Below are 15,226 nucleotides of genomic sequence, written 5' to 3'. Positions count from 1 at the left end.
CCCCCCCCCCCCCCCCCCCCCCCCCCCCGACATCCTTTGTAGCCTAGTTTGCCAGGGGCAAGCACTAGGTTCCTGGACTGCCCTTGTTTTATTGTACCTCAGTGTTGGCCTCTGGAAAATGGGTGCAAACGTCCGTATCCGAAGACTGTGCTGGTCCAGAGGATGGGAAGAACATGCAGGGGGCAGGGGCATTTTTCACCTTTCCAGGGCTTTGCAAGAGCTCTGCTAGGTGCTTGACACTGGCCCTGCTGGGAAGGGCTTAGAGGAGGAAGCCATGGCTCAGAGAGGTTATGTAAAGGAGTGGCCTGAGGTCACCCAGCAAATGAGCAGTGGAGGAGCCAGGACATGGCGCTCCAAACCTGCAGTGATTTGTCAGCAGGAATAGCTGGGAAGCTCGGACTCTGGCTGCCATCCAGAGGCTTGGGGAGTCTCTGTGGCTTGGTTACAACACGGAAGGCCTGCAGCAGGAGGAAGCGGTGTGGGGGGCCGTGGGCCTGGCACAGTGCAGGCCCCCAACATGGTAGGACCACAGTCACAGTGCGGGGGATGCCCAAAGCATGTGGCCCACTTGCCTCTCTGAGAAGAGGCAGTAGTGTGTGAGGTCAGGGGCACCCTTGGGCTCAGGTGGTCCTGGGTTCAAACCCCAGCTCACCAGCTTGCAAGCTGTGTCACCTTGGACAAGTGACTCACCTAGGTTAACCTCAGTTTCCCCTCTTGTAAAAGGGGGATCGAGGGCTCCCACCTAATGGGGCTGTAGTTAGGACTCAGTCACATAATCCGTGCAAAGCTGTATAAAACCCTAGCAATGCCGGTACATGGAAAGTGCTCAGTCACTTTATTAATAATAATTATGATCATGGGTGGCTGGGTGCCTTGGTGAAGCGTCTGCCTTCAGTGATCTCAGGGTCCTGGGATGGAGTACCTCTTTGCTTCAGGCTCCCAGCTCAGCCATAGGTCTGCTTCTCCCTCTCCTGCTGCCCTTCCCCTCCCCAGGCTCTTTCTCAAATAAATACATAGAGTCTTTTTTTTTTTTTTTCCTTAAAGATTTATTTATTTATTTATTTATTTGACAGAGAGAGAAAGATCACAAGTAGGCAGAGAGGCAGGCAGAGAGAGGGGGAAGCAGGCTCCCCGCTGAGCAGAGAGCCCGTTGCGGGGCTCGATCCCAGGACCCTGGGATCACGACTTGAGCCAAAGGCAGAGGCTTAACCCACTGAGCAACCCAGGCGCCTTTACACAGAGGCTTCTAATAAAAAGCAATTATGGCCACTATTCCATGGGCCCTGATTTCTTAGGCACGGAGGCCTTTCAGCCCTACGTGGTGACTCCCTGCTTTCAGGGTCCCCCAGGGTGAGCAGAGAAGAAAGAAACAATCAGCCATCGGGTAACCTTCCCCCGGCTGTCTGTACCAGAGTCCTTGCGCGTACACACGCCTCTGAACATTGCCCATAAGTTCACATGGTCATCGGAACTCGTGGAGACAAGCAAGACAAGACAAAGGACACAGAATCCTAGAAGGACTCACTAGCATCTTAGCGGGTTGCTCTGATCAGCGCATGTGGGCTGGCCTAGCATCCCTGGCTCGTTCTGGGCGCTGGGTAAGTGGTAGGTGGTTTGTTAATATTGCTATTGACTATTGGCCCCCTGTGGGAGAGGCCACACAGGTGTCCCCCTGCAGCTCCCAGAGCCCGCTGCACCCCGCTCTACTGCCTCACCTCACGCTGATGCCCCCCACCCCGATCACTGTCACCTACCTTTGGGGTCTGGGCTTGTGTATTTTCCTCCATTTGGACTATCCCAGTGCTCTCCGCCCCCCTCCAAAATCTCACAAACTCCTACTCAGTGTTCAAGATTCCACTCAGGGGGCGCCCGGCTGCCTCAGTCAGGAGAGCGTTGGACTCTTGGTCTCGGGGTCATTGAGGTTGAGCCTCCTGTTGGGAGGAGAGATTACTTAAAAACAAAAAAGTTTCAACTCAGGTGTCACCGCCTCCAGGAAGCCCAGCCCGGTGCTTCAGAATGCTGCCTTGATTGTATGTCCTACCCGTCTCTCTGGGGTACTCACCGCAACGCAGCCAAGAGCATTTTCCATATATGCCGAAGCATATGTCGATGCGTGCATATACTTTCATGGAGACATACTACCGGATCATGCTATGTTTGCGTGTTCAGTAAGCCAATGAAGGGAAGTGACCTTGAGCAAGTCATTTCCCTTCTGTGGCCCAGTTGCCTCAACTTCAAAATGAGGCGCTCGGATTGAATCGGTCACGTGCCGAAGGGTCGTGCATTCACCCTGCAAACATCAGATGGCCTCTGCTCTGGGCTCTGTGCTCCCTTCCCAGTGGGGAGACAGGCTGCTTACCGCCGTAGTGTGGTCTTACTAGCAGTTCCCAGGGGCACGGACCCTGTGTTTTGAAATAGTTTGTCTATTATGTGTCCGTATACCGGCTCTCCAGAATAATTATGTGCTTTTAAATGGACACGCACTGGGAGATTTTGAAGGAAAATAAAATAGGAGAGTCAGGGGTATATCTCTATTATTTAAAAGACCCCCAACTATTTATATGGGGCATCGAGAGAATTCCTGTGCTAGAGAGCCATGATTCGGTTTTACTGTTTTCATGACAAAGCTGAGCTTCTCATGACCGGGAAGCTAGACACCAAGACATAGGACCTTTCTGAGTTCATGGCTTGGAGTACAAGGTCTGTTGGACTGAGAATGTTCTAGGGAACTTGGCACCTTTTGCTGGACCGTGAGGGACACTGGGCCTTAGGGAGGGGACCTGGCTTGACCAGTCCCTCTTGCTTCAGGACTCTGTCTTAGCTTGGCCCTCCCAAGCTCAGCTCAGGGTTACCCATCTCCACCACTTCCCTAGTGAGTCCACACATGCTCTTCTCACCGATCCCAGAAGCAGCTCTGTGCACAGCCTTCAGGATCTGTTTGATCTGGCTTCCTGGGCTAAGACAGGCTTGCAGCCTTCCAGATGTGAGCTGAAGCCCTCTCCAAACCCGGATTCATCCGGGCTGGGCTGGGCCTATGGAGAACTGGGGCTCACCTGGGCCAAGTCATGGGAACCCTGAACACTTCTGGGGCTTCACCCTCAGAGCTCTGCTCCTCCCACTCGTCCCCTCCCTACCACACCCTCCTGAACAACCACCTGGAAAGAGGGGCGCATGGGTGGGGAATGAGGTACTGAATAGTGACCTCTCTGTGCACCTCCCCATCCCTTCACTAGCTGGCCAGAGTGAGCCTCTTAAAAGGCAAATCAGGTCAGGTTGCTCCGCGCTAACCCCCTACTGCTTTCCCAGCTGCCTTAGACTCATGCAGTCTCTCATCTCTCAGCCCTTCCAGGCCCATTCCCAGCCCCACCTGCCTTCTTTGTAAGGGCGACTAACAGGCCAACCCTAGGGCCTCTGCACTCTCCCCCTTCACCTGGAGGGCCCTTCCCCCCTCATCTTTGTCCTTTCTGCTCAGGTCTCAGCTTAGATGCACCTCCTGAGTGGTCCTCCTTGACCACAGGATCTAAAGTAACTGATTATCACTTTCTGTGACAGCAGCTTGTCTTAATCCCCTGCGCTGGCACTTAGGAGCCGCCTCCTGCTTATCTAGCGTTTATCATCGCCCTCTCCTCCTCCCAGGAGACTGCAACGTCCCCCCCCCAGAGGGTAGTGACCTCTGCTGTCCTGCCCTGTGAAATCTCCCGGGGGTTTGGAACAGGGCCGGTGTAGAGAAGGTGCTGGGTGCGCAGTTGGCCAGCGAATGGTTGAGCAACTGGAAATGGGGCCATCAGCTGCTGCGCGGGCGCGCGCTCCAGGCCGTGGTGGCTCCCAGTCGAGGGCGCGCGGGTTTTATCTTATTGCGGGTCTCGGGGGAGGGACGCCCCCCTCGGACCAGCCAGCAGCAGGCGCGCTGTAAACACGCTTCGGGGGACTCGAGGATAATGAGACAGACTCCCAGGCTGGGGGGCAACACCCCGGGTGCCCGGCGAGGCTGCCGGTGGGACGGGGTTTCTGCTGGTGGGTCGGCGACCCCCGGCCCTGCCGTTAAGGCCCCGGTGGGGAGACCTTCCTCCATCCCCTCCAGGGATCTCCTCCTCCGAATCCCTGACTCTCCCTCGAAGCCCGGGGACTAGCGGTCGGGTGGGCGGGGGAGCAGTGCTCTGTACGCGGCTCCGGCCTGGGGGCAAGTTCCCTGTGCCCTCGCCCCCCTGGGACAGGGGAGAGGGTACAGACCGTGCTCGGAGACACGTCTGGCGAGGCCCTGGCCCTCCCGGGCGCAGACGCAGGAGCCACAGCGCTGGGCTGGTGGAAACGCAGCCCTTCCGCGTGCTCAGGCAAGGGACGGGAGTGGAGATGGGGGCGGAGGAGTCGGGGACAAGGAAGGGGACAAAGAGCCGCCCTGCCTCCGGGGACAGCGACCCCCGAGTCAGAGTCCCATTGTTCGTCGTGTCTCTCACTACGCCGGGCTCGGGTGTCCGCGGGAGGGAGAAGCGGCGCTGTCCTTCGGCTCCCGGGTATTCGTTTATTTGGGGCGGAGGACGGTGCGCGGGGGACGCAGGCCGGGGAGGGGGCTCGGCGTCCATTTCCGCGCGTCTCCTTTAAGGAAAGCCCTGCCCTACCTTTCCCACCGTCCCCCTCCCCGCAGCCGTACCTGCATTTTAAAAGCGCCCTGTAGCCCAGGGATTGGCCAAGGCCGCGTCCTCCGGGCGCAGAAACTTGAACCGCCCGGAGGGGGGTTGGAAGCCGGGTGGCTGGACTGTACCATCTCCTCGGCGTCCCCCGCGTGCGCCCCGCCCCTCCCACACACCCCCGAAGAGGCCCAATCGGATGGGCGAGGGGGCGGGACCGAGGCTCGAATGCGCCTCTGGCAGGGCGCCGGGCGGGCGGGCGCACGGCGCTGGGGGACGTCGGGGGCCGGCCGCGCCTCTGCCCAGCCCCTCGCTCCCCCCCCGGAGGCGGAGCCGGCCGAGGCGCCCCGCCCCCTCCCCGCCCGGAGTGGGCGGGGCGGCCGGGGCTCCGGGAGCTGGGCCGGGGGCGGGCCTCCGCCTGCTTCGCCCGAACCCGGAGAGCGCCCGGCACGGCGGCCGCCGACGCAGCAGCGGTCCCAGCTCGCCGAGCCCCGAGACCCGCGGTTCCCGGGCGGCCCCGGGCGGACGCTGCGTGAGGGCGCGCGAGGAGGCGCGGGGCGGCCCGCACGCGCCCCCGGCCGCCCCCTGCCCGTGAGCGCACCGGCCCAGCGCCGCCCCGGCGCGGAGAGCGCCGGCCGGGCGAGGGCGCGGGCGATGCCGCGGTGACGGCCCCGCCATGGCGAAGCCCCCGGCGGCGGCGGCGGCGGCGGCGGCGGCGTCGGAGGAGCTGAGCCAGGTGCCGGACGAGGAGCTGCTGCGCTGGAGCAAGGAGGAGCTGGCGCGGCGGCTGCGGCGCGCAGAGGGCGAGAAGGTGGGCCTCATGCTGGAGCACGGCGGCCTGATGCGCGACGTGAACCGGCGGCTGCAGCAGCACCTGCTGGAGATCCGCGGCCTCAAGGACGTGAACCAGCGGCTGCAGGACGACAACCAGGAGCTACGCGAGCTCTGCTGCTTCCTCGACGACGACCGGCAGAAGGGGCGCAAGCTGGCGCGCGAGTGGCAGCGCTTCGGGCGACACGCGGCCGGCGCCGTGTGGCACGAGGTGGCCCGCTCGCAGCAGAAACTGCGCGAGCTCGAGGCGCGCCAGGAGGCCCTGCTGCGCGAGAACCTGGAGCTCAAGGAGCTGGTGCTGATGCTGGACGAGGAGCGCGCGGCGCTGGCGGGGGGTGGGGGCGGCGGGGGCGGCGGCGGCGGCGCCGGCTCCCGCAGCTCCATCGACAGCCAGGCCAGTCTGAGCGGGCCGCTGGCTGGCGGCGCGGCGGGCGCTGGGGCCCGCGACGTGGGCGACGGCAGCAGCACGTCGAGCGCGGGTAGCGGAGGCAGCCCGGACCACCACCACCACATCCCGCCCCCGCTGCTGCCCCCGGGGCCGCACAAGGCCTCGGATGGCAAGGCAGTAGCCACGCGCAGATCCCTGGACGACCTGTCGGCGCCACCGCACCACCGAAGCATCCCCAACGGCCTGCACGGTAAGGACGGCTCCGGTTCGGGAGCGCGGGTCTCAGGACCACGGCCCCTTCCTCCGGGGCGGTCGCCACTCCAGACCCCTCCTCCAGCTGGCATCCAGACCCAAGGGCTGGGGGATCCCGCGCCCACCCGCAGTGGGGTTTTGGGTGACGTTTTTCTGGTCAAGTGATGGAGGCGTGACCCTGCCCAGCTCCAAGTCCGCAGCCGGGCCGGAGACCCACTGGACCCCAGAAAAGTTTCTCTTCTGTGGAATTATCAGCATTCGTGTCGGCACTGCAAGGCCGGCTGGGGAGCCTCATCCCAACCTGGAAATCCTGGTTCAGGAGTGGACAGTTCTTGCGTGGGGGAGGTGCGTGGGGGCGGGGGAAGAAAGGCCATTTGAGTACAGGCGAATTTCCCTCTTATTTGGAGCAACAGGCAACCCCAAACCTGGGCCGCGTCGGTGCGTGTGGGGGGCTGGAATTTCACCTGCGGTTCTCTGTGCCGCCTGCGGGCTGAGACTGCCAGGCAGCCCCGCCAGAGGAACGCGGCCAGGAGCCTCTAGTTTGCTATCAGTCCTGAACTTCTCAGGGTAGACAGACCTTTCTCAGCCGAGGCTCTAAGACTTTCCAGAGGAATATGTGCTTGGAATGGGTCCTGGCTTTTCTTCTCTGCCTGCCTCAGTTTCCTTGATCTGTAGAGCGGAGTTGATCCCTGCCTTGTGGATTTGAGGGAGAGATAAAAATTCTCCCAAGGGACCTGTAAACTGTTGGTGGCCTTAGAGGAAGTGTGGTGGTGGTAGGTGGCCTGGGTGTGGGTGGAGGACCTTTGGCCTCAGGAAAGCTTGGCTAGTGTCTTCCACGCCCATGTGACCTGTGTGGCCCCAGCTTCGGTCTGTAGAGCAGAACCTCCGCTGCCATTCCCAGCCCCCGATCCGTGGCTCCGCCACTCGTGCCTCTCCCTACCTCCCTGTTCTTCCACATTTTTGGTGGCTTGGCTCCCAGTTCTAGTGGCAGTTGCTACTCCCTGAGCTATTTGCCTGAAGGTGGAGATTAAACAGCCCTTCCTGGTTCTCTTTAAAGGCTTTCCTGGTTCAGAGAAAAATGTGTCTAGGCTTTAAATGACTGTTCTTCCCCAGAGTGACGCCTGAGCAGAGGAGGGACTCTGTCTCTCTGGTTTGGTGGCTGAGTGGCCTATGTGGGGTGTTGGGGTAGGAATCGGACCCATGCAGGTGGGGTGCTCCAGGTGGGGTGCTCCACCAGCCGCAATTTTTCCTTTATTTACCTTCCCAGCCTCTGAGTTCAGAGCAGGACTGGGTTGAGAGGGATATTTTGTTACCGATTAGCAATCTACCACTAGCACTCGGGTTTCCCATTGTAACTCTGTATCTGACCCTACCTCCCACCACAGGCGCCAGAGGAAGCAGCTCAGAGTTTGGTGGTTTCATTTGTGGGGGTTTCTAGGCCTGGGGAGTCAGGAGTCCCTGTCCCAGCCCCTCTGGCCTCGCCTTCTTGCGGGCCTCGTGAGGGGCCAGGTTCTGGGCCTCAGTTTCTCCCAAGGGCCAGGAGGGATTGCTGCAGTCCTTGGCTAGGAAATGTTGCTAGTTTTTGGCTGCGTCATCAGTGACACTTGCCGCGAGTGACTCTTGGCACTGGAGTGCCCAGCGTCGCAGTGTCTTTGCAGGGAACTTCTGTCTTGCTTTGGACACAGAGACGTGGCCCCTGTGTGGCTCAGTGTTGGGCCACAGCAGGGGATGGTGCCCAGGGCAGGGGACCAGGGGGTGACTGGGACTTGAGGTGTCCAGTTTTCCTGCAGAGGCTGTGGCCACCCCATAGCCCCCTGTGCTCACTTGGGGTCCCGTGCTCACTCAGAACAGGCCTGCCACCGGTCTAGTGGTGGTCAAGCTTGACGTTGGGAGAGAGCCCTGTTTTCACCAATTTCAGTTATAGGCAGCTTGGTGTTTAGTGTGGTCTCTTCAAGTCGTGCATGGCCCTGAGCTCGTCTCCCAGCAATGTGAACAGGATGGCCAGAAACAAGGGGAGGCCCTTCTCTTAAAAATGCCTTTTAGGTAGTTTTGAGTAGAGGGAGGAGGGGGTTGGAGGTGGGAAAGATATTGCACCTCAGTCTGGGTGATGGGGAAAGTGGGGTCAGATGCTGGGTGCCTGCCCCCTCACCCCCCAGCTGGTCTCAGTTTGTCGTCCCAGGAACCTGGGAGGTAGTAGTAGTCCCATTTTCAGACAAAGCAAGTGGAGGCTAAGGAAGGGTCTGAGCCTTGCCTGGGGAAACCATGGACACGGGCAGTGTCTCCACTCCCCATTGCCTGGGTGGGGTTGCAGCGTGAGCCTGGGGGTGTGGGGGGGGTCCCCCAGGGTGGTGCTGCTGGGCGTTGGGGGCATTCCTACATGGCGCAGGCTGACAGCTGCCTTACATCTCTGGCCTCTGTCACTGTCTAACACTTAGTCAGCGGACAGCACTGGTGACTCCCTATTCTGGGTTCCTGACCCAGGTTTGCTCTGGTTCGCGCATTCTGGGAAATGTCATTTCCTTATCGGTGACCACCGAGCAGATGTTTGATAACCCTGTCACCCGGAGAGGTCACACCATCTTGCGTGGGAATCCACCTCCTGCTTTTCTCTGGGGACAGGTTTCTTCTCTGGGCCTCCGCCTGCTCTTCTGCAAAGTGGGGCCAAACCCGGCGTTGCCCCCTTCAGCCGCCATGGCCAAGGGCAGTCAGGGTCTGCACGCAGTAAGTCTCAGTAGTTGTCAGAATCTTCGTCATGCTTGTGAAAAAGCAAGAGGGACCACTTTGGGGGCTTGCCAGGCAGACTTTGGTGTTGTCTTCAGAACTCTGCTGTTTAGACAGCTCGCCTGAGTGTTTGTGACCACAGCACCTGCTGATGAGCTGGGGGCCTGTGGCCTGCTAGTCCTCTTGGAATCTGTGGGGTGTGCCTGCAGCCACGGGTTGGGGAGGGAGGTAAGGAGGGAGGGGGGTGCGGGTGTGAGGGGAGGTTCCCTGAGGCTGCGGTGGGAGGGGTCCATCTGTATTCTGGGCAGTCCTGGGCTGGGCTGGGCCTGGCCAGCGAGAATGCATATGCAAATGACCTCCCCCTCCCTTGTTTTTGACCAAGCTCTGGGCTGTGCTGACCCAAGGCCTGGACTAGAGTGCTCTTCGCCGTGGTTCTGGTGGGGCAGACTGAGGCAGGCCAACCCCAAACTCTCGAAAGTCAGGTTTGCCCCCTTGAACTGCCAGTTTTCAAACAAAAGCATTTTCAACAAGGTCTCTCCTGCCCTTCCCCCCCCCCCCCCCCCCCCCCCCCAAGTCCCTGTATCTGCATCCTGTCCTTCCCCCCATCGCCGTGGCCCCGTCCCCTTTAGCTAGCGCAGAGAAACTAGGACCTCCAGCAAGCCTTTGTATGGGCCCTGTTTACTTTTAAAAGTTTGGATTAAAAATTTGAGCTTCTCCAAATAAGACGGTTTTGTCCTCCTGCTTGTGTTTTTGTTGGTTTAAAGGGAGGATGGAGCGAGGGTGGTCTGGACCTTTAAAAAAAGACAGCGGGAGTCGGCATGCTGGCCCTGAATAGGTCTTTCATGAGGGGCCTCCCAGCTCAGCGCCCCAGGGGCAGGATCACTAATAAGGCGGCTTTTCCTAAACCCAGTCAGGCCTGGGAGCAAAGGTCAGTGAAGACAATGGAGGTGGTTTAGAGAAGCCTTTCCCCCTCTCTCCCCAACCTGACCCTGACCTTCCATCCGGGCCCTTGGGGTGTTGGACCCCCAGAGCCATCACAAAAGGAAGACAGGCCTGGAGGGACTCACTGGCTCATCAGCCTGGGGAGGGCCAGGACAACCCCAGCACTTCACACTTATCAGACAGAGCCTCCTAGTCCCCGCTCCATTGTGGTCCAAGTTCCTAAATGGTCCCATATTGTAGATGGGGAAACCGAGGCTTGGAGAGAGCAGTGACTTGCTCTGGGTCCGGTGGGACTGCATGGGGGACCTGGGCTTGGTGTTGGGTCTCCTGTGTCGGAGTCTGGGCCTGCCACCCTGGGCCTGCTGCCCCTCTGGGGGAGGATAGGCTGGGTCTGTTGGGTTTGGGGAGACTCCCGGGGAAGCCCCATGAGCAACAGAAGACCTTCCAGAGCTTGGTCCTTGGCAGGGCCCCGGTGACCTGCACATGGACACGGGGACAGTTGGGGGTTTTGGGGGCTCCAGAGGCTGGACCTGTGTAGCAAGGGTATGGCTCCTTCTCTCCTGGGGAAGCCAGACCCGTGCCTCGTTCCTGCGTTCACGCGTTCTGGCTTGAGCCAACGTGGCTCATCTGTAAAACCGGGAACGTGGGCTCCGGGCAGGCTTCTGTTCACAGGGAGTCCTTCCTTCCCGTATTTCATTCTCTCACTTCTGCCCAGGCTGGCTTCCCTCCTCCTCCTCCATGGCGCCGCCACCCAACACCTCACCATGGCCTGGCCTCTGAGCTCCTGGGGCACAACTTCGTTTATAACATTGTCCCCGGAACAGCATGATTAAAAGGAAATCCTCTGCTGCTTATAATCTGTGTTTTCCATCCACGGGGATTTTCTGCCCTATGCTTGTCGACGTCCTCAGCACAGAGAATTGAGCACTGTGGTCAGCACTGAGACCTCCGGGGAGTTCCAGAACCTTTGTGGGCCTCTGTTTTCTCCTCTGCACAGAGTGGGAGACTATTACCGGCCTTTGGGTTGAGGGAGAGAAGTGGGGACTGTCTCCCACAGGCCAGTCCCCCGCCCCCTCGAGAACTGGGCGTGGGGGTGGGGAGTGTGGTGAACCTGACCATTCACCTGTTGGGTGGGTGTGGCAGCATACTGAACCTGTAAGCCTCAGTTTCTGCACCTGTCCTAAGGATGTCACCAGAGTCACGTGGACGCCCTGCAGACCGGCCTCCTGTCACATGCTTGCAAGGGCAGCCTGTGCCTGCCCTGTGTCCGAGCCAGGTGAGCCCGTGTCTAGTTGACCAGAAGGGAGGCAGCGTTTCAGCAGGAATAAGGCAGAGGAAGGTCTGCACGAGGGTCTGACCACCGTTGCTGAGGGCACCAGGCCTGTGAGGTGTTCTCATGATGTGCGGGGAGCTGGGGTGGCCCCGGGCCTGGACCTGTGAACAGAAAGAACTGGGAAGAACTGTGGAGCCCCGAGAAGGAAAGCCTTGGGGCCAGGGAGCAGGCTGTCAGCCCAGGGGTTGTGTCCAGCCCCTGGCGCGGGTGGGGAGCCCTGGAGTGGCAGAGACCGTCCTTCAGGGACCATCAAGAAGAGGTCCTGGACGGAGGACCAGGTTGGCTCTGGAGGCGAGCAGCAGCCCGGGCAGCTGGAGAAGGGAGGGCTTTTTCATGCCCATGGCATTGGGACAGCACAGACAGCTCTGCCAGGGTAGTGGTGCAAGCCGAGGGCGGAGAGGCAGGCGGCGGCGGGCGGGCCCGGTTTTTGGAGTTTGCCCTTCGAGCCGGAAGGGCCGCATCAGCGCGCGTTTATTGAGGTTACTCTGTCTGAGCTGTGGGCGCCACGCACAGTGATTCATGTGGCCTGGCTTGGGGAGTGGCCCGGTCAGGAGCATTTGTCCCCGGCTGTCAGGGTGAGGCCCGGCTGGGAGCAGCAGGGCAGGAAGCTTGGGGCTCCCAGATGGCCATGGTGGTCCTTGCCATGGGACAGAACCTTCTCTGCAGGTTCTCAGATCCAGTGAGGTGGTGAAGCTGTGTCCCCAGCCCCTGTTGGCTTCCTCGTGACTTCTGAGCTCTGGGCTCAGGCTGTCCTGCACTGCTAGGGGCTCTCGCAGTCTGGCTGCAGCCTCTTTCCACATCGACTCACACCTGCTGGCACTCTCTGTCCCCGCCTACAACCTGCGTGCCTGGGACCCGGGCAGGGAATGACTCTGGGATTTCCCAGCGGAGAACTAGGCAGTTCCAGCTTCCCGGAGCAGGATGACAAGGCAACCTAGGTGGCGTCCCCAGAGGTTTGGTGACCGGAACAAGCTTGCCTGCTGAAGGGACGTGCTGCTCCTTCGATCCTGAAAAGTCAGGAACGGTCCCATTCCTAGCAAGCACCTAGAGCTTGTCACGGCCACATATTCCCCTGCCACCGTCCCCTGCCCCTGAAGGGTTCTGGGGCAGATTTGGAGCTGGGCTACTTAGTGGGGGATACCTGTTTTGAACAAGTCACTTATTCAAGTGATGGACTCCAGCTTTCCAGGGAGCAGGGCAGAAAGCTCAGGACCGTTATTGTCTCTCCTCTAAGTGTTCTCGGGCTCACCCGGTGTGTGATGTTTAAATAAAGGTATATTCGTTAAGTGGGAAGTGGGGGTGGGGTGGGGGAAGGGAGGGATGTTGCTGTGTGAAGGTTTGTAAGCTGACCGCTAGCAGAGATCTCTGGATCCCCTAGGGAAGCCCATCAGAAGAGGTCGTAGCTGGAACTGCCTAGGGCCTGAGGAGAAGCCCTACCAGGGACTTGGGGGGGGGGGGGGGTGGCAGGTGCAGTGGGAGGGGCTTCACAGATCCCACCTGGCCGGGCCTGTCCACCACGCAGCCCCCAGTCCTGCATTCCGCACTGAACCAGATGTGCCAGACAAAGGCCTGCCTCGTGCCTGGGGGCCCCCAGCTGTTCCTTCTGCTGTGCCCGGCCTCTCCCCGGGTCTGTTTTGCCTGCACAAACCTGCTGTGCCTTTGAGGTTCATCTCATCTCCCGATTTTAGCCACCCTGTCTGAGCTGAGCTCCAAGCACCCCGAAGAGGGAGTGGAAGGGACATGACGAATAATCACACCCGCCAAGAGGGCCACCTGGGCATGCGGCCGGGAAGGTTCCAGAGTCTTGCGGACTGGACCTTCTCACCTCACCCCACCCCATACCCCCACGTGACCTAGTGGGACTTGCCTCACTGCTCTGAGCCTTTTCTTGGGCAAAGCTTCGATCTCCGTGGGGCCCAGCAGGACTTGTCCCTGCCGTGGGAGCCAGGAAGCGCCCAGCACTGCTCCGGGCATGTCTGGTGCCCATCAAAAGTCATTTTTTGGAAGCTGCCCCTCTGTGCCGAGGCTGTGCGTCAAGAGGACCAGGGCTGCGGGCACACAAGCTCAGAGGTAGATGAGGGATGGAGGGCCCCCGGCAGGGCGGCCAGGAAGGGCTCCAGCTCCCGCGGGGCCAAGCCCGGGGCGGGTCCTCTTTCCTTCCAGCTCTCCCCGGTGCCTTACGACTCCGGTCCGTTGGCTCAGGAGTTTCCGGCTTTCCCAGGCACGGCATTTCCTCCACCGCGAGATACCATCAGTCACAGATGCCCTGCGCACTTCCCAGCAGCTCCTGCCGGGAGGGGAAGACCCCACAGTGAGCGGCCGCATGGAGAGAGGCGCCCCACATTGTAACTGGAGGGAAGATGCTTGTTTTTGAATCCAGGAAATAACAAATGGCAGATGGCCAAGGGCAAAGGCCCCCGGTTGATGGGGCAGCCAGAAGGGAGGGAAACAGACCCTCCTCTACTCCCAGGGCTCCTGGGCTCCCTGCTCGGGCTGACACTGGCCCCATCAGCTGACACACTCCCCACATCTAGGGGTTTGAGGACACAGTGTGCCGCCCGGCGCTGTTCTGTGCGTTGGACAACACAGGCGGAGCCAGCGGCTTCGGCGCACTCCCGACCCCACTGTGTGCAAGTGCCCTCCTCTCTCCAGGCCCTCACGTTCTGGTCCGTAGGCTGGGGAGCGTGGGTGGGCTGTGCTGAGGCTGCCAGAGACCCTAGCCTTCTCTGGCCCCTTGACTCCCGAGTTTCCACAATGCACAGAGCCACGAGGAAGGAGCCTCCTGTCCTACCCTCCTGCCTCTCCGTGGTCATCGGTCATATCGTAGCTTCGTGTCTTGCCCAGTGGTTGGTCCTCAGCTTGGGCCAGGCCTCCCAGTTTTGCTTCTGGGGTGATGGAGGTGACCCGTCCAGCGCTGGCTCAGGCAGGCTCCTGCCTGGCCAGCCTGTCCTCATGAAGGGCTGATGGAATTACCTGCTTCTGCCATCTGATCTGCTCTTATGGGACTAGGTAACAGGTTTGGCACTTGGAGAGTATGTGGGGCTCCGGTGCCTGGTGTGGGGTCTCCCTGGGACAGAGCTGCCTGTCTTGGACTTGAGGTTCCCCTACGTGCAGTCCTGTTTCTGCCTGGTTCATCAGCTTCACAGGGACGTCTTCCTGGCATGCAGTAGGCTCTCAGTGTACATGGGGAGAGGGTCGGGGCGGTGGAAGGCACTGCATGTGGTGCTCCTTCTTGTTGCTTTTTTTTTTTTTTTTTTTTAAGATTTTATTTATTTATTTGAGAGAGAGAGCAGGAGCAGGGTGAAGGGCAGAGGGAGAAGCAGACTCCCTGCCGAGCAGAGAGCCCGATGTGGGGCTCGATCCCAGGACCCTGGGACCGTGACCTGAGCTGAAGGTAGATGCCTCGCTAGCGGAGCCACGCAGGCGCCCCCTCTCTTGTTGCTCTATACCGACAGTGGTCAACCCACTTGGGCCACCTGCCCCCCCCCCCCCGCCCCCTTTTCTCCATTTGCTCCATTTGGTGCCAAATGGCCTGTAGTTTCTTTAGGAAAAAAAAAAAAAAAAAGCAACTCAGGCCTCCCCCCTGAGGGTGGGGGTTGCTTGTTTCCCCTTGCCTGTTTCTCCAAACAATTACTACCAACTACACGCTTGCGTTTACCAGTCGTTCCTAACCATGGCTGCATATTAGGTATCACTCGGGGAACTTTAGACAATGCCAGTACCAGGATGGGCACCCCCAGGGATGGGCCCCACTGGTTCTGGAGGCTTCAGTGGCTGCAGAAGCTTCCTGGGGGTTCTGCTGGGCAGCTGGAGCCTCAGAGCCACGGTGGGAGCCACCGTGGGAAGCTTGGGAGAAAAGCCACTGGGCCTGCTGGGGCCACCCAAGCTTGAGATGGCCCGTCAGCAGGTGAGCGGGAGGTGGACGCCGCCCCATGCTGAGGCATGGAAGAGCCCAGCCGGTGGGACTGAGGCTAGTGTCAGCTCCTATTAGCGGTAGGGGAGAAAGGGGCCTGTTTGTGTCTCCCCTCGCTAACCTGGGCTGCGTGGCCTGGCGGGAGTGGAAAGCAAGGATTGAATGGGGATGAGTGTGTCCTGAGTACCTAGCCTGGCCCTGGATCCCGACACCCGCCCCCC

General features: G+C 60.3%; 1 protein-coding gene and 1 long non-coding RNA gene across 5 annotated transcripts in view; one reads left to right on the top strand and one right to left on the bottom strand.

Annotated features, from left to right (window-relative positions):
- The window catches only part of LOC132000252 (uncharacterized), a 7,075-nt gene extending 2,136 nt beyond the window's left edge, over positions 1 to 4,939 (bottom strand). Inside the window, exons 1-2 of the long non-coding RNA XR_009399215.1 lie at positions 4,649 to 4,939; positions 1,755 to 1,931 (exon numbers count right to left, since the gene is read on the bottom strand). This is a non-coding gene — a long non-coding RNA (uncharacterized LOC132000252). The remainder of the gene's footprint in view (positions 1 to 1,754; positions 1,932 to 4,648) is intronic.
- Positions 4,940 to 5,277: 338 nt separating this feature from the next.
- CCDC85C (coiled-coil domain containing 85C) overlaps positions 5,278 to 15,226 on the top strand; it is a 70,883-nt gene continuing 60,934 nt past the window's right edge. For all 4 annotated transcript variants that reach the window (XM_059373954.1, XM_059373953.1, XM_059373952.1 and 1 more), the window contains exon 1: positions 5,278 to 6,094. In XM_059373954.1, the coding sequence (XP_059229937.1) occupies positions 5,302 to 6,094 (793 nt within the window). In that variant the 5' untranslated portion in view covers positions 5,278 to 5,301. The remainder of the gene's footprint in view (positions 6,095 to 15,226) is intronic.

This window comes from Mustela nigripes, chromosome 13 (genome assembly GCF_022355385.1).
Source record: "Mustela nigripes isolate SB6536 chromosome 13, MUSNIG.SB6536, whole genome shotgun sequence".
NCBI lineage: Eukaryota > Metazoa > Chordata > Mammalia > Carnivora > Mustelidae > Mustela > Mustela nigripes.
Note: the sequence above shows the minus strand (reverse complement) of the source record. Positions and strands in the feature narration are given on the sequence as shown.